Source organism: Polypterus senegalus, chromosome 13, assembly GCF_016835505.1.
Source record: "Polypterus senegalus isolate Bchr_013 chromosome 13, ASM1683550v1, whole genome shotgun sequence".
Lineage (NCBI taxonomy): Eukaryota > Metazoa > Chordata > Cladistia > Polypteriformes > Polypteridae > Polypterus > Polypterus senegalus.
In genome coordinates, this window is record NC_053166.1 from 53,020,293 (window position 1) to 53,047,805 (window position 27,513).

A 27,513-nucleotide genomic window follows, 5' to 3' on the forward strand; every position below is an offset into this window, starting at 1 on the left:
TTTAGTTACAGGGCCCCTAAACTGTGGAATGGTCTGCCTGCTACTATAAGAGATGCCCCTTCAGTCTCAGCTTTCAAATCCCGGCTGAAGACTCGCTACTTCAGTTTAGCATATCCTGGCTAGAGCTGCTGATTAACTGTACAGCAGCTCTGTTGTCATCATTACCAAGGAGCTGGTGGTGAATTTTAGGAGGCCCAGGCCCCTCATGGACCCCGTGATTATTAGAGGTGACTGTGTGCAGAGGGTTACAGACCTATAAATACCTGAGAATGCAGCTGGATGATAAATTGGACTGGACTGCCAATACTGATGCTCTGTGCAGGAGAGGACAGAGCCGACTATACTTCCTTAGAAGGCTGGTGTCCTTCAACATCTGCAATAAGATGCTGCAGATGTACTATCAGACGGTTGTGGCGAGTGCCCTCTTCTACGCGGTGGTGTGCTGGGGAGGCAGCATAAAGAAGAGGGACGCCTCACGCCTGGACAAACTGGTGAGGAAGGCAGGCTGTATTGTAGGCACGGAGCTGGACAGTTTAACATCCGTGGCAGAGCGATGGGCACTCAGCAGGCTCCTGTCAATCATGGAGAATCCACTGCATCCACTGAACAGGATCATCTCCAGACAGAGGAGCAGCTTCAGCGACAGACTGCTGTCACTGTCCTGCTCCACTGACAGACTGAGGAGATCGTTCCTCCCCCACACTATGCGAAACTTCAGTTCCACCTGGGGGGGTAAACGTTAACATTATACAAAGTTATTGTCTGTTATAACTCTATTTTTATCACTCTTTAATTTAATATTGTTTTTTATCAGTATGCTGCTGCTGGAGTATGTGAATTTCCCCTTGCAATTAATAAAGTATCTATCTATCTATCTATCTATTAGCACTAAAACATAAGTAACATGATAGTTATAATTTGATACTAACCCTCACCTATTCTATTTCTCTTCTTGGTACTCAAATGTGGCCCAACTGCCAAGTTGTTTTGCCTGCCTAAGGTAAAGTCATCCCTGATGGAGGATCGCAGGAATCGTGGGGTAGAAGGGTCCTTTCATTGGACTGGCTTGCCCAGCACTGTCTCAGCAGTGGAATGGCCAGTAGGGGGAGGCAGTTTGAGGGCTGAGGTCTCCAGGACTTTAAAAAAAATCCAAATCATATTATAGGATATCATCTACTGTTAAATTCTGCTCTGTACTTGTAATATTTTTATTTTTATACTGTATTGAGGATTACTTGTGTTCTGTTCTGTGTATTATATCGTATTGACCCCCTTCTTTTTGACACCCACTGCACGCCCAACCTACCTGGAAAGGAGCCTGTCTTTGAACTGCCTTTCCCAAGGTTTCTTCCATTTGTTTCCCTACTAGGATTTTCTTTAGGAGTTTTTCCTTGTCTTCTTAGAGAGTCAAGGCTGGGGGGCTGTCAAGAGGAAGGGCCTGTTAAAGCCCATTGCGACACTTCTTGTGTGATTTTGAGCTATTCAAAAATATATTGTATTGTATAAATAAATTGTATTTAGGTTAGAATTTCCTCTCTAAATAACAAAAATGACAACATTCATGAACGAACTGATTTGTATATTACTAATACTAGAAAATAACAAGAATGCTTTAAATTGATTCTTCCAGAATTTGGGCTTTTAATTTTAAAAATTTTTCTAATTATATTTTGCTTTAATGAAGATGTTTATACTGCATAATCCAGTATTTGGTAACAATGAACAGAACTTGGCAATCTCCCCTTTCTTTATATCCAGAAGTTCCACTATTAAGTCACTACTGGAGGTAAGTAGTAGAACTGACAAAGTGAAGAAGAATAGGTGCCCCCAGTTAAAAGAAACATATTTTGGGGAAAATAAAAACGATGATGTACCATTTCGTTGTAGCCTTTCCAACAAGAATTAAAAACTTACACAGGCCCTGCACTATACACAGGTTATTCATATCTTGAAGGCGTGAGTTTTTCTCAATATATTTTAGTTAATTAAAGGGATAAAGAAAAAAAATGAACGCCTCCTGTTTTGATAGTCATTTTTCTCTACTCTGCCCTGTGCTTTAAGAGAATGATAAAAGCTCATGTGTAGGCAGAGTGATTTGTTAAAAGAGTTCACGATAATTTAACAGGACAACCACATTCACAAGGAAAGCACCGAATGGAGCTTAGAAGATACACGTACAGCCTACAGCAATGCTTTCCATTACAGCTTTATATTCCTCCATGCAGTTCTTCTTTCTTTTTCTTTGCTTTCTACCAGTACTAACGCGGCTGCACAAAATTCTTTTAACTGGGATTTTGGTGTAAATGGGCACACTTGTCATGGTCCGATCTTCTTGCATTGTGAAAGGGTTAATGCATCCTGAACACAGACAGTGAGCCTCTGGAATGTCAACTGGGATTCGGTTTTCATCATGATTGACCCTGAAACGAGACACAAAGCAGTTTACAATAAGAAAACAATCCATTTAAAGTGCACAGACATCCCACCAAGTACCTTCATGTTTTTAGTTTCCATAAAGATAGAATAGCCAGAAAAAGGTGCACACTTGCTTGGCATGGTTGCCTTACTTCTAGGATTTTATGTGACGCTGCACACATTTATGCAAGTTCTTCCTAGAAGAACCTTAATTGCATGGTCACCGTAATGCACTGTCTAGTTTTGTAATCTTGGGCGCTGGTAATTGTTGTATAGGATACACAATATACAAAATGGTAAGGGTCGTCCATCTGTCACACAAAAACTCATAAACCACTGGGTCTTCCGGCTTTACCTTGGTCTCAGTTGAGAGGTATGGTGGTTTGCCATGGCTAACCAACAGCTGCACAGACACAGCCATGAAAAGTGTAGAAGGGGGCACCTGTCCCAGCTGACAAGAAGACAATGGCTGCAAGTGTACACGGTGCTGACAGTGAAGCACACTGCACAGGCTGACTGATAACCAAAAGTCTTACATTCTGATCACAAAATAAAGTGTTCATACCAAAATGAGAGGTCAGCCACATGATTTGAGCATCATAAACACAAGTCATTCACTCCGAGCGCAACAGACAGTCATACACAACCAAAGAATTGTGGGTACAGGCTTTCTCCGCCATGTTATTCCCGGACCAGAATGGTCATGCACTTCCTTGAGAACCGTGGGTCCGAGTGTTTCTATTAGTCATCATTATGATTTCCAGTCTACATGTCTTTTTAAGAGTCCAGGTTATATGCAACAACCATTTTCTAAACTCACTTATCCACAACAGGCTTCCTGGAAAGCTGGGTACAAGGCTATAATGACCCCCTGGATGGGGGTGAACACACATGCACACATCAGTGACCAATTCAGCAACACCCGTCCATCTAAGCTGCATGCCTTTGAACAGTGGGAGGAAATTGGAGCACCCAGGAGACACGCAAACTCCATGTAGTGAGGACTACAGCAGCATTACCACTATACCATCCTTTCACTACCGGTCAAAAGTTTTACAACACCTCAGTTTTTCCAGTTTTTCTTCAGATGTAATCAGTTGAAATGAAATGAATGATCTAAAATGATGAAAAGGTAAGCCATGAACATCTAGAGGTTTAAATTTAAACTTTTGGTTAGCAAAAACTGAAAAAAGGGAAATATCAGAATATTACAAATGGGCCTTGTTCAATAGATTACAAGTATCCATCCATCCATTTTCCAACCTGCTGAATCCAAACACAGGCTCACGTCGGTCTGCTGGAGCCAATCCCAGCCAACACAGGAACCAATCCCAGGCAGGGTGCCAACCCACCGCAGGACACACACAAACACAACCACACACTAGGGCCAATTTAGAATTGCCAATCCACCTAACCTGCATGTCTTTGGACTGTGGGAGGAAACCCACGCAGACACGGGGAGAACATTCAAACTCCGCGCAGGGAGGACCCGGGAAGCGAACCCAGGTCTCCTAACTGTGAGGCAGCAGCGCTACCACTGTGCCACCCAGATTACAACTATTGATTACAAATTAGATTTGTAAGGTGCCTGATGAAAGGCCCTTAACTGCCTTGAAAGCTTGCATTTGTAATTTATTTAGTTAGCCAATAAAAGGTGTCATTTCTCCCTACTTTCTCCTGTATCAATCTATGGCTAACACGGTACAACACTCTACTACTGTAGGAAGTTGTAACTTCCAATGATAATGGCAAGATAATGGCAATTAACAAATGAAATGTGACAGCACATTATTATCTTTAGAAGTGTATGTCTTTCACTTAGAGAAATTACAAAAGAAAATCAAAGTGTTAGTAAGTACGTTTCTTCTATGAAGAGATCTTTGATTTATTGTCATACCAGGGCAATTTAGAGAGACAGATAAACCTAAAATACATAACAGTAGGATGTTATTGGAAACTAAGAAACCCATTCAGACACGGGCAACATTCAGCTTCATAAGAACATTACCCAGACTGGGACTGAAACCCAGTTTCTAAGAGCCATGAAGCAACAGTGCTAACTGCTGTGCCATTGTGCTGCTCAGTTCAGTTTTAAATGATTAATTTTACACAAGGGGGTGATGCAGTGCTAGTGCTGCTGCCTCACGGAAAGGAGACCAGGGTTTGCACCCTGGGTCCTCCCTGCATTGAGTTTGCTCATTGTTCCATGTCTGTATGGGTTTCCTCCATGTGCTTTTGTTTCCTCCAACAGTCAAAAGAAATGCAGGTTAGGTGGATTGGCAATTCTAAATTAGCCCTAATGTGTGGTTTGTTGTGTGTGTGTTTGCTCTAGGATGGATTGATTCCTTATTCTAGCTGGAATAGGCCCCAGCACCAGCAACCCACACCGCAACTCTGTTTAGGACTAAGAAGGTTACACAATGATTGACTGATGATTTTACACCAAGTAAGATTGCAACCCCATTAATAAATTGACCCTAATTTCTGACCTTGCTACGTTGCCTTTTGTGTGGGGTCTACATGTTCTCCCTGTGCTCACATGGATTCTTCCCACAATACCAAAAATATGTTAGGTTTTTGTGAGGTTAACTCCATTCACAAACTATTCTCCAAAATGCACAGGAGAGTGGTTGGGAAGAAAGAAGGCACTGTCCATCCAGACTTGGAGCCATCACCCCTTATCCCAGCAGGTGTTTTTGGTATTGTTGTGAGGGCTGTATCTGCTTACAGATGGTGGATAGGGCCCTATAGAGTTATCTGCTTGTTTGCTATCTTTCTCCAGCCTCCCCTATGGCCTCATGTGCTTTGGAGTTGGGTTAGAATTTGAGGACTTGATGCTTGATCCTCGTTGCTCAGGCTCCCCTGGCCCTGTAGGCTTTGAGTTACAGATAGGTTCCTGGAAGCAGCTTACTGTATTTGCCACTAAGCTCCGGTGGCTTCTCCCTTTGGCCTTGTGTGCTGTCCTAATGTGGGACATATCTGGGTACAAACAGTGGATAGTGACCTTGGAGTTATCAGTCTGTCGATTCTCCAGCCTCCACTTTGTCTTTATGGGCTTTGAGGTGCGTACTGGTCCTGGCCATGAAGCCACTGGCCGAAGTCGTATAGCACTCGTCATCCAGGCTTTTCTGAAAGGGTTTGATTCTCAAGTGTCCCAGTATGAATGAAATCCACATCGGGGACTGCTTTCTGTCTTGTGCCTGTTGTTGCTGGAGCGAGTTCTGTTTCATAATGACTCTGCTAAGGGTAAAGTATCAATATTTTCAGATGGAAATATACACAGCAATATGCATGCTTGTGCTAATTTAATGTAATGATTACGTGCTCTGCTGAAAAATCTAGTAATGTGTTTTGTGACTCTTCGTTGTGCAACAAAGAGGATGCTACCATTTTCTCTGTTCATGGTCTGTTTGTAGCAAAATAAAGTCAGATGCAACAACCACAAAAATAATTAAGCACAAACTTTTATAAATTACTTTTTAAAACATCTGAAAAATGAAGCATATGAAATGTCCCTGCTTTGCTGTGTGATTTATTACTCCATGTTCAGTCTCAGTGCTGCCACATTTGAATAGTGGCTCTGATTTGAATATTTTTGTCCTCCCTACTTCTGTAGGACTTACCCTTAACAATAGGCTGAATTATGAATAATGTTTAATATTTAATGAATACTCACTAAGCAAATAATTAGAAACATAATACTTATACTGGCTAGGGTCTTTTAAAACAGCCTAAATTATTTGTGGCATAGATACCGCAAGATATTGGAAACATTCCTTTAATATTCTGGTCCATGTTCTTAGGATTGCATGACGTAATTTTTGCAGATTTGTCAGCTGCACATTCAGGCTTTGTATCTCTTGCACTTTCACATGCCAACGGTGTTCTGTTTGAATTGGGATCCAGTGACTGGGAAGGTCACTGAAGAATACTGAACACCTTGTCATGGTCATACAACTTATACTTTGTAACATGGTGTGTTATCATGCTGAAAGTAGCCATTAGAAGATTGTGACCATTAAGGGATGCACATGCTTAACAACAATTTTCAAATATTCTCCGGTATTCAAACAATGATTGATTGGTATTAGCAGGCCAAAAGTGCAACAAGAAAACATTTCCCACACAATTACATCTCCACTACCACCAGCCTGGACTGTTGACTCAAGGTGGGTTGGGTGAATAAATCAATGCTGCTTAGGCCAAATTCTGACCCTACCGTCTGTTTATCTCAGCAGAAATCAAGATTTATCAGAACAAGTTACGTTTCTCCAGTCTTCCACTGCCCAGTTTTGGTGAGCCTGTTTCCACTGATGCCTCAGCATTCAGTTCTTGGCTGACAGGAGTGGAACCTTACATGATCTTCTGCTGTTGTAGTCCATCAGTTTCAGGGTTTGACAAGTTTTGCATTCTAAGAAGCTTTCATGCTCAACGCAATTGTACAGAGTGGTTATCTGAGCATTTCTGTCAGCTCAGTGGTTATCTGAGCCTTTCTGTCAGCTCAAAGCAGTCTGGCCAAAGTCCCCAACCCCTCCATCCCACCCCACAACCCCGATCTTTCTTGTCAACAAGGCATTTCCATCTGCAGAACCTCCACTAACTGGATGTTTTTTTTGTTTTTCTCAGCATTCTGAGTAAACTCTAATCAACCCGTCTGCCACCAACAAACATGCCACAGGTGTGAACATTAACTGAAGCTCCTGACCTGTATCCGCATTATTTTATGCATTGTGCTGATGCCACATGATTTTATAACTGCATGTAAAAGAAAATGTTCAGATATTCCTAATAATTTGCTCTGTGAATGTATGCGTTTAAGGGATGTTTTAAGCGTTTGGGGTGGAACAGAAACGACCTATAAAAATATCAAAATTCCTTACCAAACTAAAGACTGAGTGCATTTTCTTAAACCTACCTGTAAGACCAGGGTGACAGACTCCTACGATTCGATACCCAGATCCGCAGGCTGATTTCACACTTATTCCCGGACAGTTCGCTGTTGTTTCGTAACTGCTGCACCATGTCGTCTATACTACGCTCGAAGTCTTCCTCCAGCACCCGCTCTCCTTTCCCCAGAGTAGTCACTGAATTTACAGGATCCGCCGGTCTGTTATTGGTCGTCACTGATTCAATGCCTCGAGCCTTCTTTTTCTCGTTATTGTCCGTTTTTCTGCGTTTGTTGTTGACAAGAGGGTCGATCGAAAGGCAAAATGACAGTAGCAGCAGCAGCTGGAATTGAGATCAGGGACAACATGTTAGATAGATAGATAGATAGATAGATAGATAGATAGATAGATAGATAGATAGATAGATAGATAGATAGAAAGGCACTATATAATAGATAGATAGATAGATAGATAGATAGATAGATAGATAGATAGATAGATAGATAGATAGATAGATAGATAGATAGATGAGAACAGAAACATTATATAAGAAATGTGTATTTTCTGAATGAGCTTTAATATTTATGTTCGTAATGTTTTTATAATGTCTTTGTATTCACTTTATGTATATGTATATAAACACACTTTATAATAACAACAGCACAATTAGACATTACCCTGTATTTGTTAGTCACATTAATCCATACTATAGAATTAGATTTTTGATTATTTTTATTTATTTTTTTTTTTTTTGCGGTGGTTGCTGCCTCATAGTATTGCACATATTTGAATGAACTTTCCGGTATATTTTTTCGAGAGGAAGACAAATTTATTTTCAGCTCATTTACCCTAAATAACACGGAATGTGCGGGTGTGTATGAAAGCAAGACAGAGTGCAAATTAATGATCGAATGCAAGTCCCAGTCTTGGATTCCGTCCGTTCGCAACCTTACAGTACAAAATGGATCATGAAAAGGGGAAAAATACGACACAAACACTTTAATATGCATAACATGGAGTTTCGTCAAGTTTCTGTCTTATGTGCCTCAAGCTATAAAGAGCTGTTTTTTCTGCGACGAAAAAAATCTGTATTGGAAAACACGGATGCAGAATATTTGTGACTAAGCATCAATATACAGAATTTTATCGTTTAATGGATTTTATTCTTTTAATTTACAAAATAGTGAGCATTTTGGCTTTAATGCATTATTTATCAAGTGAGTGCAAGATAAACGCACTCTTACGAAGAATCTCTGTCTCAAAAGTGTCATCATTGTTAAAATTAATTATTGAAAAGACATTAATCACTTTCATGAAAGAAGTCAAAAAATGCGACTCACCAACAGTGGACGTCGATTAAGCTTCATGTTGTACTGGACTGACTGCTGCTTCTCCGGCGGGAAGTCTGCGATCAAGTACCATAAATTTAGAATTTGCCTAGTAGGGAATAATAATCCTCCATATCAAGCGCAAAGAAATATGTAAATGACCATGAAACCACGTGTGTTCAGCTAATATTCAGTGACATCTTTCAACAGATGTGTATTGTTTTGCTGAAGATGGGGATGTAACACGTCCTTTGAGTGACGCGCTGTGGTTTGCACGTCTTCTTTCCTCATTGTGTCCTTTTTAGTTAGTAAAGTATGCCCTTCTAGTTAAAAAAAAAAAACACTTAGTGGTTAATGTGTACGTGTAAATAAAATTTACGCGGTGATCAGCTTTTAGTTATATAAAATTATTCGTCCGCGTTACTATTTATATTACGAACTTCGTTATTAAAAATGTATATAGTGAAGACGATTGTTGTACGCTGTTGGTAAAAATTAATGCAAAAAAACGCTCTAAAAAAAGGTTGGCGCTTCCGCGTTGGAGTTTCACATCACAGCTCCTGTTCAGTTCGCAGCTAACTTATCTGGGATCTGTGAACACCTTGTTCGGAGGGGATCCCTCCCAGTTCCAAACGCCCTGCAATTAAGTTTATTTTCAATTTTAAAAAGGCCGATGTGGGTGTGGTTGTGTACATAAAAGCAACTTGTGATGAACCCGAGTCCAGTCACTGGTTAAATCCTGTGCGGCAGCAGTTCGAGCTCTGAGTGCGCTATACATTCACGGCACTTGTCTACAATATGCACTACACAAACGGTGACAGCGGGCGAAGGCAATGGTTTTTAGTTTGGGGACGACCGCAGTTCTGGAGAGGCTGACATTCTTAATTCCAAATTAATTAATGAATTCCAAATTGTGAATATGTCCATTAAATTGCATCGCGTCGTTTTTAAATAAGCATAACTCAAAATGATCTGTAATCGTTGCATAAAGCTGGTCCTTATTGACCCTAACAGCTGTCAGGTGATAGACAAGGAAACAAAATAATTAATTAAAGAAACAGATACATAAATAAATAACGAGAAAAAAAGTGTTCCTTACAAAGGGACCGTTGTTTACACATGCAGCAGCTGAGCCCGGCTCCATGTTCGGCTACGTCTCCCAGTGCTCCTTCACTCTTCAAATAAGGGTTCTTTAATGGCACTGTGTGGTTCGTTAATGCTGTGTGGTTCTTCGTAGCTCCATTGCTTGACAAAGAAACATTTCATTCTGGGAAGAGTTCTTTGCACATGAAGTTGTTTCTTTGTGCTTTGAAAAACTTCCTAATTTGGACAGAAGAAACCTGAAATATGTGCATGTTTAACAGGACACTGACAGATTGTGCAAACTTGGACTTAGCCTGGTTTATTGTATGCAGCAAAGATCTTTTAAAAATCATGACCCATTGGTACTTCACAAATAACTTACCATCTATGGCTATTTACTGCATGGAGCCATTTACATGCTTGATAAATAAAGGTTCTTTCTGGAACCTTCAAGAAGATGGGTCTTTTTGGAGACAGTGTACCAGAGCGGTTAAGGCTTTGGACTTCAAACTCTGAGGCTGTGGGTTCAAATCCTGCCACTGACACCCCTGTGTGTGACCCTCAGCAAGTCACTTCACCTTCCTGTACTCCAATTGGAAAAAGAAAAGAAATGCAATCAATTGTATCTCAAAAGTTGTATGTCGCTTTGGGTAAAGGCATCAGCCAAATAAATAAATGTAAAAACAATTCCCCCATTGCTCTGAAGAACCATTTTGGCAGCTTTATTTTTAAGGGTGTACTGTATAGGTGGATGCTGTGCTGTCTTTCTCATCATCTCATTTCAGCAGTCAGTGTGTCTACCCCACACACACACCTCAGGTCATATGTACTAACAATATTAATAAGCATTTATGGTGTACCATCATTTTAAGAACTGTTTTAGAAATCACCAGAAGAATATATTGCAATGGTGCTGACAAGTTGTATCAGCCCAGAGATGAGACACTTCAACTATGAGCTGGCATTCCATCATGTACTGTAAATGGCCAGCTACAGAGTGGATGTAGGGTAATCTATAAAACCGGTAAACCTACAAAGCTAAATATGAATTCCGTCCATCCAGCAACAGGAGTGACCCTTTAAAGGATGGCGAGCTGCTCAAAAGATTGATTTACAGAGCAAAGAGTCTATATTTTCACTCAGCCCGGGTGCTACATTGGTATTAGAAGTGGCACAAGGATAAGACATACAGTTCACAAAGTCCCAAGCGCCCCTGAAGCATGAAATGGACTTACTTAACTTATCTGTTGCTGGAAAGTCTTGAAGCTGAGACCCACATCTGGAACACCGTTTGCAGTGCAGTTCATTTAAAGAAGACAGCGATGAGAAAAATCTGCAGCAGCACACAAGGAGGTTCATCTATCCACGTGGACATTTCACTACAAAGATATGTAGAATTAAACATCTCTGCTGCATTCCTTGACAGTGCAACACTCAACATCCCTGCTGCACCATCTAATGACGCAGCATTCAACAACCCTGATGGTACCATCTGACAACAAAGCGTTCAAGCCTCTTGCTAATGTACCTTTGTCACTGGTTACACAAACACTGCAGAAAAAGAGACTACCTCATCATTTTGAAGAGTTTGTGTGACGTTGCAAGGAGATGGAAGTCGACCCTGCAGCAACTTCGAAGGGAGGGCTATGTAACAACGCTGACAAGTTACATTAACCTATGGGGATGAGATAGCTACAGAATGAGCTGGAAGTCCATTGTGTAAATCAGCACCCTCTATGCCAGCTACAGGGGAGCCAATAAAAATGACAGGCCTGAAAGGTCACATATTAATTTCATCAAGTGTGGCAACAGTGAACAGTTTTTAAAGGATAATGATCTTACCCAAGAGAAGTGTAATGAACAAAGTATCTGGCGCTCAACACTGATGAACACTGCCGTGGTGTGGCACTATATTGAGGGTAAAAGATAAATACTAACAATTATTAATAGTAAAATAAAAATGTAGCATTTGTTCATTAATATTGATTAGTAGCGTTTGGTAACCTTCATCATTCCTTAAAATATATACAGGAACAGACTCAACATAGAAGCAGAACTGTGTGGCCATGACGCTAATGTTGCTCGGATTGATTGCAACGGTGTGCCCTGTGGGGATAATGCTGAGCCCTATAGCCCGTTGTCCTGTGTTTTAGGATGTTCAGTACGTTATTGTTTGTTTGTTGTCAGAATTAAAGTCCAACACCTCGGAAAAAAAATCAACCAAAGGAAAATCGCTATATTGAGTGAATAAATAAAAGTGCGTTGGTTTAAATACATGAATGGATTGGTTTTTTTTTTGTTTTTTTTTTTTTTGTTATTCCTCGGTGCACTTTTACCCCTTATTACTTTTCCTCTTCATTTCCACCCATTCAAGTTTTGTCTACTGACTACATTTTTACTCCATTGTGGACTTTCGTGTTGTTCCCTGAGCTACTGCAATGAAATTTCAACCGTGATTTTGTGTTATTTTCCTGAATTGACTCTTTGTCATTCAGATGTTGTCTTGTGAATATTTTCAAACAGATTATTTTCATTGCTATCATGAGAAATTAGGCAATCAAGTGAGTCAAATTAGGACAATACAAATCAAGACAAGCAAAATAACTTTCCTACAATCCGAAAGAACAGCAAATAAAAATGAATCGAAGGGGAAAAAACTAAGGTAAAGTAAACACTTCCAAGTGATAACAAAGTCTTTCTTGAATGAATAGATGTTTTCTTATGAAGTGGAGGCTCGGAACAAAAGAAAACGCAGGAAGCGCCCGTGGTGCTGGCCGCGCAACTCATATTACGTCGTTAATCCGCCTCACCGTATCAATATTGATGTCTGGCCCAGCCTTTCAGTCACATCCGGACTAGAGCCCAGGTTCTAATCTGCTGTTGACAAACGAGTGTAAAGGAACATCTGTTGAAAAGCATCGGGATGTTTGCAGACATATTGTTGCTCTTTGCCTGTGCTCTGACGGTGACCCGAGGTAGGCGCGTTCGGGAAATGCCCCTCGATGACTAATTCGTGGTTTCGTATAGTTTATGCACAGGGCATTGTGGACCAAAACGCAATTAAAACAGCACAATTGAATCGTATGTATTTATTTTTGTATTATGCATTAAGGTTACACGGGCGCCGTCTAAGTGCAAAACACTACTGTAATCAAAATAATAATATTAAAAAAGTAGAACAGTAAATCATATTCAGGATGTGTTTGGTAAATAAAACAACAGGTAGAGATATTTCCAAAAATCAGAGAAATAGATTAAATCATACAAATATAAATATGTATTTTATGAAAAGACACTCTGTATGATAATCTTCTAGTTTATTTCTTAAAGGTTTTGTCACACCTGTTAGAAACCTCTTGGTGAAAACTGTTTTTTCCTTTTATTAAATTTCACACTTTGATTTTTGATGGGTTTGTTCAGTACAAACATTGGCAATGTACAGTTTTATGATCACTAGATCCTAACGGTCTAATGCACTTTTGAATTTTTTTTTATTTTTTTTTTGCCACATGAATCAATACAGGTGAATCTTATCATTTTTTTCGTGTTGAATTTAAATATTCAATCAGACGTTCACTATCTCATAAGGATTTTAGATGACACACAATTAAAATGTATAATCAAAGCATATTTACGTTATATATGCTGAGTTTCTGAACCTTAAAAGTATAAGTGTACAATTTTCTGCTGTACACTCTTAAAAATAAAGGTGTTAGTGATTCCTTTAAGGAACTATCTGCATGAAAGATTCAAGAACTTTGATTTATTTAGATTCAAAGAGTGAGAGAAAGGGAGAGGTTAGGAGCATTGCTGCAGACACCACCTCCATAACAGGTTCCAAAAATAACCATGAATAGATTTGTTAAATACCAATATGTTCATGATTTTAAAAGGTATCCTGCGCTAGTAACTACAGATTTCTGTTTTGTTCACAAATTAGCAACCTTTTTAAAGCCCAAAAAACAAATTTCATATATAAAGAATCCTTCACTGAATAAAATGTTTTTTGTCAAAGTGGGAACCGCACAGCCCAGTAAAGTGCCATTAAAGGACCCTTATTTTTAAGAGTGTTCTTGGCTTCAGGAATTTCCCTCAAAATGGTCCAACAGTGGTCAGCAAGCATACTGGATTCTCACTTGCCTTGGTATCACTTTTCCAGTTCAAAAATGTCCTGAAGAAACCTTTCAACAGGTTCATTGCTGACCACTGAGAGATTTCTAGGGAAAAAGTCCAGATGAGAAACCAGGAAATTAATTAAGACATGTTACAACTACATGGCTTTCTTTGAATTCAAAAGATTATCCACTACTTTTTGGTAGTTATCTGCCTTTTGATTCCCCAATAAGTTCCTGTAAATACTTTGACAGGACTGTCATGTAGCTTTTTCCTTAATCTGATGTCCTAAGAAATTTCATTCTTTAATCTTGGCATTACTAATCCTATGAAATGTCCTTCTTACATATGTGAATCCAAGTCCATTTTGATACATTGCTTTAATAAAGTTCTTCATAAGTCTAAGCTTAGTGGGGAAAATTATAAAATGTTCACAAACAGCTATAAAAACATTTTTTTCTGGAATTTAACTTTAACAAAATCCATATACCTCAGATAAGGTTCACATATACTTAATATGCAGCCTACAAAAAAGATAACTCTATAACTATGATTAAAAATTCTGAGTCTGTTTCTGAAACTAGAATGAAAAAGTACTTTTAAAGGATACCTAAGTTGTTCAATGACAAACTTTTTGCTGACCCGTGTAACTTTTGTATTCTGGATTCAGTGTTATTATAGAATTTTAATATGTTTTCAATGATACATCAATAAATTCCTATAATTACAGTCACCAATCAAATTCTAATTGTAAGTTCTTTTTTACATTATCAAAAAGTTGTCTGTTGATTAATATAATTAGGGACTCTAAAGTGTGTATGCGTGTGCCCTGCTCTCAACATACCTCATGCAAGGTTGTTTCCTCTTTTCACCCAATGCTGTTGGGTTTGGCAATGGCTTCTCATGACCCTAAACTGGATAAACGTGTTAAAAACAGATTAGTGGATGGGCTATGTGTTACAGTATATAAAACTATAGCGTCATAATTAAAAAATCATAGGTTCACATCTCAGTCTGGTTACTGTATGTGTGGATCTTTCACATTCTCTTCATGTCCATGTGTTTTGTGTTTTTTCTAGCATCAATCTATTGCTAAAATACATGCACATTAAGCTAATAGTGGCTGGGAGTATATTAGTGCATCCTGTAAAGAAATAGCATTCTGATCAGTGTTGATATCTGTCTCATAAATAAGGATACTATCTGTGAGCCTAAAATGGGTAACGTGGGATCGTAAAATGGATGGATGGATGTTTTATTTCATGGTCAGGTTTCTCTTTATGCAATTTTTCACATATATCACTACCTAAACCCTTATCCACTCAGTAACCTCTTTGATATTATATTGGATGGAACCCACTTGCTCAAAATTCAGGCTACCTAACCTGCCTTTGATTTATTGTTTATCACTTTTTAAATCAGATTAGTAATACAGTAGATCTTTTTTATATCGAATTTATAAATTTACTCCATAGAACTAAAGCTTCTTCGGGAAGGGGAGTTCACTATAACATAATATTCTCAATCATACTTAATAACTCAAGAGTGCAAGGGGCCACAGTTTACTTTGGTGATGCAGGGCACTAGGCAGGAAAAATCCTTGAACAGAAATCTATCTATTGTAGGGTCTACTCGACCCCCCACACACACACAGGTTCAGTTTAAAGTCACTAGTCAACCAATGCAGCATTTCTCTGAGCATGTAGGAGGAAACTTGGAGTACCTGGAAGAAAACCCACACAAATACAGGGAGGGCATGAAAACTACACACAGACCAATGACCAGGTGCCGGACTCAAACATCATGCTGGATCCATGAGGCAATAGCCATTGTCACTATGCTGCCACCATCAAATCACCTGGAATGAGATTACAAAGTAAGAAAATTATATAAAAGAGGGATACAATTATATAAGCAATATAATTCAAATGCATTACATTGTGAGCCCAGTAATGAAGCGATTTGTTGCTGCTGCTTAATGGATCCAATAATTTGTGTTTGAATACCACAGTCAATTGTTGTCTGTGTGGACTCTTCACATTCCCTTTTGTGCCCCTGTAGGTTTTGCAGCAATAACTTTGGTTTGGATACACTTCTACCCTGTGCTGCATTGAACTGGAGTAAGCAGTTCTATGAGTGTTTTATTTTAGCTGTCTTGTTGAAGTATGAAGTTATTTGAAAAGAATCAAAAGGTATATTGATAAGGTAAACAGAAACACATAACAGTCAATCTTTTCTGCTCATAAAGTATTATGCAACTAATACCTTAACAATAATTTTCTACTTTCATCATAATTCACTCTTACTTTTCAGGTATTTTCATAAAGCACAACCTTGATAAAGGATAGATATAAAGTTCTTACACTGGCATGTAAAAGTAGTTTTCAATGCCTATTTGCAAAAGTACTGTGCATAATCAAAGTTTCAAAATTATTTAATTATTTTGTTATAGCTTGAGTGGTAGGGGTGTAGTTCACTAAAATCTGTCTGACAGTTTGCTACACACATTTAATATTGCATTAACTTCAGTTAGACATGACAACAGAGACACCATCTTGGGGCTGTTGGTTTCCCACTTTAAAGGTGTACAGAGCACAACAATTTTACTTGCAGAGGTTTGACAGAACACCTCAAATCCAGGCAGCCTGTAAATCCAAGGACAGAAGAAATCTGCAGACAAGGCAGGAAAGGATCACTCTGCACAACTGAGAGCCCTTCCACATGTGTGTTTTAATTTTATTGCTAGTTTTTATTTGCTATTACCAGTATTACTTAGTTTGCTCTATCAGTCTAAAAATACAAACTAACACACCACTATATTGATATGTTAATTTGTGTGAATGTATTCATGCCAAATTATTTATTAAAGATTCATTTTTTGTTGTATGGGCATAAATAATAATTTATTTTTAAGTTTGTACAATTGCATATTATCATTAATATTTGTAAAATTATATGGTTTCAAGGATATCAATCTTTATAAGATTGGATGGGGCTGTATTTAAACTACCTGTTCAATGTCTGGAATAGAAAATCATATTGGTTATTGTTATATAGTTGCATAAAATAAATAAGACACCAAAAGTGCTTATGATATTTTATTAAATTAGTGAAACACAGGGACCTCCGGCCAAAGATATTCTTGCAATCAGTATTCTGTACTTGATGCTCAGCAGATGGCGCTGCTGTTCTTCTTTTCTCTTCCTATTATGGTCTATTTTTGTCAGGTCATTGGCCTCTACAATTTGTTTGATGTTTAGCAGAGATTCCTGGTCTTCTTTGTTTTTCCACCATGTCACTTTGTTTGCCAATCATTTTTCTGTAAGAGACCCATGAACGCTGGGCAATAAGCTGCTATTTCTTAAATATTTTGACTTACCACAACATTTCCAGAACAGTCATAAGCTTTCGCTCTAGAACAAGATCAATATTCAAGCCCCAGCAGTTACCTGTATTGGCTCTCCCTGTTTTGTATGCTGAAGAATTCATTACATTATTTATCTGTATAAGTTTCTCTGGAGAAAATTGAACATATCTGATATTTATTTAGCATGACTTATACCATCCTGCTTTCTGCAGCATAGCGTTATACCAATCATACACTAAGTAATTTGAAAAAACTGTCTATACATATTTTTACATTTCTAACAATTATAACAAAACAAACTTTGTCAAAAATGGTTAAGAAATATAAGTTATGACTGACTGATATGGAGAGAGAGAGACATTGAAATCAAAGAGTCGCAGTTAGGGCAGGTGATGGAAGGACCTTTACAGATGGTGCTGCTGTTGTGACCTGCTGGGCTGGCTGATTTGAGCAGCTGTTTAAAGCTGATCCTCCAGCTAGGACACTGGACATCTCTGGGTCCACAATTCCTGAGGCTGATCCTCCAATTAGCTGTGAACCACACAATCTCACTGAGATTGCACAGGTAGTGAACCAGCTGAGGGTAGGGAAAGCTGCAGGGATCTGTGGTATCTGGAGTGAACTTCTCCACTCTGGATGCAAGGCTGTCCTCCTGGCATTGCAAGCAATCTTTGCTTTCATTTGGGAGACGATCATCATCCCAACTGACTGGAAAATGTGACTTGTCATCCCTGTCTGGAAAGGGAAGGATGACCGCCTGGATTGTGGCAAATACAGGGAGATAACACTGCTCTCAGTGCCGGGTATGGTCTTTGCTAGGGATATCCTCAACAGGATCTGTGATCACTTGTTCACCTACCAGTGACCAAAGCAGTCTGGTTTTAACCTAAGAGGTCTCCCATCCACCACATCCTACTACAGAGGGTTCTCATTGAGCTCAAATGCAAATATCAGCAGAGTTTCTTTGCAGCCTTTGTCGATTTTTCGTAAAGATTTTGACTCATTTGATCAATCTGCCTTGTGGGACCTCAAGAGACTTTGCAGGATCTCCCTGGAATAGCTGGATAGCTCCAGTGCTGTGTGGAGTGAATGCAGAACCACTGCATTTTTCCTAGTTGATTCTGGGGTTCATCAGGGCTGTGTTCTTGCTCCTGCTCTGTTCGATACTTGCATGTACTGGGTGTTGGGCAAGGTAGTGGGGTCCAGCTGTTGTGGGGCATCTGTTGGTGAAAAAAGATTCACTGATCTTGACTTTTCTGATGATGCCGTGATCGTCGCAAAGTCAATGGAGGCCCTGAGGGGTCATGAGGTTAGTGGAAAGGAGTGGGTGGAGCTCCCCATATCTCTGCAAAAGGTCTGTCTTTAGAATCCTGGTGTCTCCTGTGTTGCTATATGGTTGCGAGACATGGACGCCATCCAGTGACCTGAGAAGAAGACTGGACTCCTTCGGAGAATCTTTGGGAACCGCTGGTTTAACTTTGTGTTACTCATGGAGTCCTGTATAAAGTATATTACATAAATTGTGAGGCAGCGTCAGTTATGGCAATACGGTCATGTGCCAAATCCACAAGGGTGATCTGGCTCGCTGGATCCTCGTTGTTGAAGACGAGAGCAGCTGGACCAGGCCAAGGTGACGCCCACGTAACACCTGGCTGTGGCAAACAGATGATCATTTCCGGAAGGTGGGACTGGACGGTGTGTCTACCTGGGGGTTGCCCACCGGGATCCAGAGCAGTTTGTCCTGTGTTGGGTGCAGCAACACGCTGTACCAGTGCATGCTCACCAACCTGACCTGATTGACTGAAACGCAAGATCTCAATGAATCTTGACCGCTGTAGTACAGCAGGTGTATTGATGTATCACCGCTAATAGGAACAACAGTTAATGCCGCAGCTATTTGTGTTCATCTGTGAATGTGAGAACCTTGTAGTACGATTGTTTGGGTCCCGATACTGCCGACGGTAATGTTATGAACGTTGCAGTGTAAACATACAATGTATACAGTTGAATAGTATCCGTTTATTCAAAATAATTGCTGCAGTCCTTGCCGCGTAAATACCGCACACGTGCAGGTTAACACGAGCCATGGCTTATTATTTAAAGTGTAACTTGCTCAAAGCAGTTTCATCTACAAACCACACAAAGGCGCCTACAATGCATATTTAGTGGTTAAACCATATTCGGTTCTATCTGTCCACTTTCAGTTATATTAATATTTTTATTGCAAGATATTTTTATTCAATTTTGTTATGTAAAAGAAGAGATCGCACATGCGTGTTCGTTGTAAAAAAAAAAAAAGGAAAACAGCACAAAATAAGGCCACCTTCACAAACATCCGCACGCACATTAGATAGACAGTACTCCTGAGTCTGTTGAGGTCAGCTCGCGTATATTTGCGTACATTCCCTTTAATTCTCGCGAGACTACCAACTCTCTAATGTGAGCGGAAGTGCGTTTAGACTTTCTTTTCCGGCGGCCGTGGTGGATTGTGGAGAAGGGTAAGTGTCTGAGGGAAATCTTTTATGCTTTAATCTATAGTCATCCGTTTTTTTGGAGCTCCAGATACAGTTAAATCATAATAATTTGGACGAATAGTATACTGAGATGTTTTAAATGTGAATATTATGCCACAGTTAGGTAGATAAAAGACTTAACTTTCCGATCGAAGAGAGAGAGTATCGCTGAAGAGTATGGCTTTGGTGGCACAGAAGTCTGCAGAATTCAGCAGTGCCTAATGAGAACGTAACAACATTAAACGAGTTAAAGGGATAAATTAACTAGTAATTGATCACCAATACGTTGGACTAAAGAGAATGTTTATTTGCTATACATACCCAGAGGTTTGTGAGGCCTACACACCATAATTGCCCTGAGTTGAAAACCAGAGGTACACGAGGGCCGACTCGAGTTCTTCGTGCACTCAAGTCGTCTGACATTAGCGGGATTATTTGAAATTGTAAATTTGTTTGGCCGTGGATACATACCGTTTATCCCCTTTAACGGTTGTCGTCAGTGATGACCCTTGACATCAACTCTTGGGGAACTGCACAATGTTATCTTGTCTGTTTTGTCCACATTACAAACATGTAAACGTTTTTACACAAACATGGGCAAAACTGTAACCAAGCTTAAGCGTTCTAAAAATAAACATTTTGGTCAATATTGCCATTAATTTAAGCCTTTTATATATTTCCTTGAGTTTTATGTTTTTCAGAGTTGGTGTTATTCATTTGCCTCAAAATTAACATGTAAAGAAAGCAATGACCATCAAATTGACATTTAGCTGCTGCCAGAGTTCATGTGCGGATTTCTCCCAGCATGGAGTTTGTATGTTCTCTTGGTGTGTATGTGGGGATTTCTTCCCACATTCCAGACATGCAGCTTGGATGGATTGACAATGCTAAAATGTCTCTTGTGTGTTCACCCAGTGATGGACTGTCAACCTGGCCTCAGGTTGTCTTTGCCTTACACCCTGTGCTTTTTGGGATAGTGCCCAGCTTCCCTAGGACCATGCTCAGTATAAAGCTACTTTGGAAAATGAATATAAAGAAAATGCAACTAGTTATGATGATACTGTGACAATAAAGGTTTGCCGTATGTTTGGGAATGCAAGTTTAGCATCAGTTCTAATTGATTCTTTTGCTTTTTAATTAAGCAAGAAACAGTAATGTGTGTGATTTTTATTTTTTATCTCCCCCAGCCACCATGAAGTTAAATCCATTTGTTACATCATCCCGAAGAAAGAACCGGAAGCGGCATTTTAATGCTCCTTCCCATGTTCGCAGAAAAATCATGTCTTCTCCACTTTCAAAGGAGTTGAGGCAGAAATATAATGTGCGCTCCATGCCCATCCGTAAGGATGACGAAGTACAGGTATGGTGGTCCTGCTCCTGCAATTATTCTTTTTCTCTCCGTATTAGTCTTTAATCATGATGCTTACGGCACTCGAGCCCTTAAGTTGTTTTTAACAGGTCAGGGAGTGGAGGGTGAATATTATTCCATGTTAATCTGATCTTAGTTGTAGATCTTGCATTGTTTTCTAGCTTTCAGAAATGTCTGAGTGAATCTTCTGTAGTTTTCGGACGTTTGTTTTTTCTATGTATAATATATATACTCTGCATAAACCCAGACATCATTGTGTACTTAACATTTTTACAAATTCATATGTTAATGTATTTGAATGAGGGGGCATGAGTCTCAAAAGATTTTACTTTGGATACTGTTTTTCCAGACTATATCACAGTAGATCTGAATCCTGTGTTCATTTTCGTTATTCTCTCCAAAGAAGTTTATTGCTCGAATGCAAATAAAAAGTAAATCTTTCATTTTGGCACTTGCATTCATCAAGTCAATATATTTTTAAGACATGCCTCAGTTTGTCTGATTGTCTCAATCATTTTCTTTAAGATGAATATTCTTTTCGTTAAGATGAATATTTGAGAACATAAGTGGATGCCATCCTCCCTAAAGAGTAAATATGTCTAATTAAAGAGAAAACAGTAGTATTGGAACAAATCTCGCAGTGAAGGCCACATGTAAAACACACAGTGCATGGATTTAACTGGTGTTCTAATAGTACAGGAGTGGTGAACTGTGCAAAACAATGGGTATGACCAAGTAATTTTTATTTATTTTTTTACTTGATACTCGAGTGCATTAGGGTTAGACACTACATTTTTAAACATTTCTATGTTTGTGGTGCTATATTTGTTAAATTAATGAATGTGCACTGCTGAAAGAATTAGCAAGTAAATGTTGGGAAAATTGGATATTACACTAACCACAAATTGAGTAAACAAAAACAACTTTAAATTGATGCAAAATGAAGAAATATGGTCATTTTATAACTATGGTCTTGCGTGACGTTATTTCATGACATATTTATTTTGGTTCACCGTGACTGTGTAATACATATGCATAACTAATACAGCTGCATGCCTTAAGCTGTTTGTGTTGGAAACTTATAAAGAAAAACAATTGGTTTTGTATTGTTGAATCAAATACTTTTTCACCTGTTGTATTTTAATTGGTTATTAGCTGCATGATTGCCTCTTATTCGCAGGAGCCCACTTCTAAGCACTCGTATTTGCAATACTCAATTTTTCAAACGTTTGGTGACACACTACAGTGTTACCCTGTTAATGATATTGGCAATACTAGTCATGCTTTTTTTCTGATGGCTCAAAATGTGGACCAGCAACTGTATTGATAAGGTTTTATAAACGCGCATAAATATCTGTATGCCCTATTGCAAACTCGGCCTAAATATGCTTCTCCAAAATTAATTTTCACATTATAGACACCATAGTTGCAGTAATCCACCATTCATCTTTTAGATACAATGCCATCCTGTACAAATGTACTTGCATATTGCCTACATTCTATAAAGAGAGGTGCAGGACTATTTAAATTGCATACATTGTAGTATGATTGCTATTTTAAGGAATATGCAAGCCTTTGTGATGTGTCATAATTACAGCCACAAATCGAACTGGTTTGATTTTTTTGTAGCAAGTCACAGAGTAGTTGGTCTCAGTTGCTGACGGTGTCACTTTAGGAGATCTGCTGCACAGGAGCACACCGCTGAATTGCCTCCAATTCGCTACAGCATTTTCTAAGATTCACAATGCTACAACTGAAAATAGCTGGAAAAACCACATAATGTGACACACTTTTTGAGTTCAGTTTTATTTTGGGTCCTGTGAAGCTTGGGTAACTTGCAATGATGCATTTGCTACTTAACAGCCAAATGACAAGACACTGGCCACATTTAATGTGGTTCCACCCATTGGTTTGTTCATTACAGTTTAGGAGCTAATGTGAGATTTGGTCCTGCTATGCAGTGGGTTGTGTTTTGATGAATGCTAAAGAGCAAGTTGGGTTTGGTGCGGATATAGGCACAGTAGATAAAATCGAATGTGTGCTTGTCCCTGCACCAAAATCTACTAATGCCTTTTTTGTCTGTAATGTTTCAGTGGTTTTTTAATATAGGATAAAATCAGATGCAAAATAATTTAAAGTATTCTTCCTTGGATTTTTTTTCATCCTTGCATCTTTTGCAAGTTAAAGAAGCAATTATCCCCTTTAACAACAACCACATTTCTCCAATACTGCACTTCTTTGACCTTTCTACTAGAAGCATTTTGTTAAGTGATTGTATGTTTTTCTCTTTCCACTAAACAGTACCCATTATTTTGCAGGTCGTCAGGGGACACTACAAAGGCCAGCAGATTGGCAAAGTTGTCCAGGTTTATAGAAAAAAATATGTAATCTACATTGAACGTGTGCAACGTGAAAAAGCAAATGGCACAACAGTCCATGTTGGCATCCACCCCAGTAAGGTAGTACTGTCTTCTGCTTATGGCTAGTTTTGCCTATGTAATTACTGTTTCATCTCCAGATTTAGTGGTTTGGGGCTTTCAGTACCAGCAAGAGCATACTCTGAGATTGGCAGTTAATGTCTTTTATTGGTGGAGACAAATACACAGTCAGTAAAAACGAGTGTCAGTGTCCCATAATGTAATTTGTTTGCAGGGCTTCCTCTTCAAAACTCAGTGTAAAGTTTTTATGTAAACAAAATAGTCTGCCTTTGCATAATTTAAGACTTTTTCTCTCACTGAAATGCTGAATGGCATTATAGAGTAATGAGCACTCATTTTGTGTCAAATGGTATATAGTAATCCCATATTTTAAAAATATATAGCAGCATATGAAAGTGGATTTTAACATTGACATCTGGCAATTTCAGAAGTTTGTGTTGGCAAACAAATGTTTGCAAAATGGTTTTCTTATAAATTAATATAAGCAGTAATTTACCCAAATATGAGCCTTAAGAAATGTCTGACAGTCATGCAAGCATTACAGCCAAGGGAATCAACTAGGTTTCAAAATAATTCTTTTATTAAGGGTGATTTACTTTAAGTGATTTATGTGTGGATAAAAAAAAAAATTTAAATTGTTTTAGTAATTATGAAATTTCCATTCTTGAGGTTATAGCGAAGCCAAGTTAAATTTCTGGTTTGACTGCACATGAAACATTAGTCTGTTGCAAAATGAGAGGATTTAAAAAAATCATTATTTTTTCTGGGATTAAATAAATTGTCTAGTGACATTCCAAGTATCCCAATATTTTAACGGCATACACAGCTGAGTACGTTCAAATTGTGGTTCTAGTGCACTGTGTTTTTATGTACATCCTCGCAAATAGAAAGGCCAGTTTACAGGAGAACATAACTGATTACATTTTCCTTGGGTTACAAGTGAAGCAAGTTTCCAGCTTATTTGTCCTAGTAATTTTTTTTTTCTCATCATGTTCAGACTCATGACCGCTCTCATCTTTAAATAACTGTTTACTGTTAGGACATTGAAAATGATTCTTCCTCAGTGCATTTGTTAAAACCCTTCTTTACAATTCAACTGTTTCATTCCTAATGTCTGAAATTTCCTGTTTTCTCCAGCATGGTATTTTCAGTAATACCACTGCTGTATTTTATTTGCTTAGCTCCTTTGTGGCTTTTTCCTCACTAACATTGTGTATTAACAATCTGGTCTAGCACCATTCACATTCATGTTTAAAAAGTCTTGTCTTGGAATGATACATTATTATTGTTCAAACAATAATTTATACACTCAAGATTAATTATATAGGTTAAGTCAGAATGATGTTAACATTTGAATGGTGGAAACAATTTATTCACAAAACATGCTTCATATGCGCAAGATTTACAGGAATGTCTCAACCTGTCCATCATGTTCAACACATGTACCTTATGTGGCATATAAATTGTCCACAAAATTGTATATATTTATATACATAGCAGTACCATTAGTGTTAACATAATTTTGACTTGCGCTGTGTGTGTGTGTGTATGTATATATATATATATATATATATATATATATATATATATATAGTGTGTGTAACATTATTTTTGTTTGCGAGCGTACAGATAAATTTGACAGTTTAAATTCAGTTGTTAAGATGGAGACAGTGGTGAGTTGTTGAGTTTTAATTAATATTTCTAATTCTCATTCTTACAGGTTGTGATTACCAGGCTAAAGCTTGACAAAGATCGCAAGAAAATCTTGGAACGTAAAGCCAAATCTCGTGCTGATGGCAAAGAGAAGGGCAAATACAAGGAAGAAACAATTGAAAAAATGCAGGAGTAAAATTGTTTGGATTCTGTTAATATCAATAAAGACTAAAATTTGGAATTTTGTCTGTTGTCTTTGAACTTTTAAGTTTTAAGAGCACTTATAAACAACATTAATGTGGAAATTGAGATTTTATGTAAGCTGTTTTTTCTTTGCCGTGAATGCTATCTTAATTTGAGCTAATTTTGTTTAATTCACAACATGTGTAGGCTAATACTTTTATTTAAAATCTGCCAGAAATGTTTTGATACTAGTCACAATTTGTATTGCAGACTTGGCTAACAGTTTAAAGAATAATAATCAAGTTTCTTCCGAATGTAAACTAGAGAGCTACAGTATGTTAATATTTTTGGAATGAAAGTTGTAATCTGATTTTTGACCCACATCAAAGTGCCTAATACCATCTTTCTGCTAACACTTGGAAACAAAATGAGGCTTTTGGCTTGCTTCCACATGTGTTTTTTCCATTGCAAGCATGAATATATAAAAGACATTACTTCCACTGGAATTGCATTACATGTTAAATGACATGGTTTCTTACCTCACTGTGGATATGAAGGAAACTACTGCAGTGCTAATTCTTTCTGCTGTTTGACATACTATTGCTCTTTAAGGCAGATCCTTCTTTTGTAGGATATGTCATTCCTGGCTGGTGTGATATTTTTATTAATGTGTCGGGATGGAGAAATTATTTTTCTTAGCATGCATTTGTGTGTACATGTAACATTTTACAGTTTGACTCAAGAAGAATCCTGAGATTTCAAATGCAGATGAAGATTTGACCAGTAATAAAGTGGTGAAGTGTCAGCATGCATTTCACTGCAGTCTATATGTGACAATGACTTAAAACATCTTGCCTATTAACTTTAACCTTTGTGTGGTGAAGTCACATTGTAGCCCCACTTAGCGTTGACATGTAGGGAAACAGATGCTTGTTGGTGGATTCAACTTATGGGCTTTACATCAAAGGTCTCCAGGACCTTTTGGGTTTGCACCAGCACAGATTTGAAAGCAGAATGCTGAAAATTCAGAGCTGGTGTGAAAGAAGGGTTTATCTGCATAGGTAGGTTACCTATGGTAAAATGGATCTGAGCTGGCTCAAAACAGGGATGTAGAAATTGTATGAACCAGCACTAGTCTGCTTAGTGTGGTGCATTCAGTCTGTTCCTACTGCAGCTCCTACCAGCAAAACAAGTTGCATGAAACCCAGATGTATTGTTTAGATTTCCTTGTTTGTTACGCAACCTAAACTATTTGCTTTTCTCAGAAATAGTTTGCTATGCGGTATTGCAGTGTTCTCCAAACATAGTCTTCGGTAAATACTGTTTACTCAAGTCAAAATTTCTTTTCTCAACAACCCTTGATAAAATATGCAACAGATGGTTATTCCAGGAGCAGTGAGCAAATAAACCACCCTGAACAGGGCAGCAGTTCTTTGTAGGGTGTACTTGTATAAAGTGCCACCTTAGTGCTGCCAATAAAACTAACCTGTATGTGTATTAGGAGGTAATAATAAAGTCCATGCTTTAAATTCCACACATGCAGTACGTTGGCCCAGACTGGAGCCCAAAACCTGAAGAATGTGGTTTGAAAGTTGATGAATGGGTACTGTTTGTTATAGCTTTATATGCAAATTACGTTTTTAATTCTTTTCTGTTCATTTTTTTATTGCATGCAAATTATTTGGTTGTTGACATCTAGGTTATATGGCTATTTATCACAAACTTAATGTGCATGTGCCAGATCTTAATTCTGTCATTCTCTGAAAAAAAATAACACTGCATAATCTCCAGTTAGTTTTGAAGAGAGGGTTGGTTTTTTATATTTAGTATTTTCTGCATATATTGGCTTTTCACTGAAGACTAGGGTTTGATATCAAAAGATGAATATCAGACGAGTTCAGAATTTCTGTTTTCATTTTCTGGTATTGATGTTAAAATTTGTTAAATATAGGAGATTAGATCTTTTGTAGCAGACCACCCAACTTCTTTGGTGAGCAAAGATATAGGGAACATGTGGGTGTTTGTTGTTCCCTTGGTGTGTCCTGTAAAAAGATGAGCTACATAAGTTCAGGAGACAAAGATTAACCTCTACCAAAATAGCTATGGAGGAAGACAGGATCTGCTCATCATCCAACATATACTGTACAAGCTCATCTGCCAAGCAT

The 27,513-nt window shown here is 38.3% G+C and overlaps 2 protein-coding genes across 3 annotated transcripts; one reads left to right on the forward strand and one right to left on the reverse strand.

The window, feature by feature from the left end:
- Nucleotides 1–1,483: 1,483 nt before the first annotated feature.
- Nucleotides 1,484–9,934, reverse strand: LOC120542705 (interleukin-17B-like). 2 transcript variants are annotated; one of them, XM_039775329.1, is made up of 3 exons: nt 9,729–9,934; nt 7,331–7,644; nt 1,484–2,420 (listed from the first exon to the last, which is right to left on the reverse strand). In XM_039775329.1, exons 1-3 carry the CDS (start codon nt 9,771–9,773, stop codon nt 2,162–2,164), a joined length of 618 nt encoding a protein of 205 aa, XP_039631263.1. In that variant the 5' UTR covers nt 9,774–9,934; the 3' UTR covers nt 1,484–2,161. The 2 variants fall into 2 exon arrangements, with proteins under 2 accessions (XP_039631263.1, XP_039631264.1); XM_039775330.1 differs by lacking the exon at nt 9,729–9,934 and adding an exon at nt 8,642–9,139.
- A 9,652-nt stretch (nt 9,935–19,586) lies between these two features.
- rpl26 (ribosomal protein L26) lies at nt 19,587–25,406 on the forward strand. Its single transcript, XM_039774996.1, has 4 exons — nt 19,587–19,690; nt 20,893–21,065; nt 23,393–23,533; nt 25,233–25,406. The coding sequence occupies exons 2-4, from the start codon at nt 20,898–20,900 to the stop codon at nt 25,359–25,361; spliced, it is 438 nt and encodes a 145-aa protein (XP_039630930.1). The 5' UTR covers nt 19,587–19,690; nt 20,893–20,897; the 3' UTR covers nt 25,362–25,406.
- The last annotated feature ends 2,107 nt before the right edge of the window (nt 25,407–27,513 follow it).

Bases quoted from the DNA above. Each gene is read 5' to 3' on its own strand.
- rpl26 (XM_039774996.1), top strand. From the start codon at position 20,898: ATGAAGTTAAATCCATTTGTTACATCATCCCGAAGAAAGAACCGGAAG. The intron at 21,066-23,392 runs GTATGGTGGTCC...ATTATTTTGCAG, and splicing joins GTAAGGATGACGAAGTACAG to GTCGTCAGGGGACACTACAA. The intron at 23,534-25,232 runs GTAGTACTGTCT...TCATTCTTACAG, and splicing joins TTGGCATCCACCCCAGTAAG to GTTGTGATTACCAGGCTAAA.
- LOC120542705 (XM_039775329.1), bottom strand. From the start codon at position 9,773: ATGGAGCCGGGCTCAGCTGCTGCATGTGTAAACAACGGTCCCTTT. The intron at 7,645-9,728 runs GTAAGGAACACT...TCTCAATTCCAG, and splicing joins GTGTAAACAACGGTCCCTTT to CTGCTGCTGCTACTGTCATT. The intron at 2,421-7,330 runs GTAGGTTTAAGA...GTCTCGTTTCAG, and splicing joins CTGTCACCCTGGTCTTACAG to GGTCAATCATGATGAAAACC.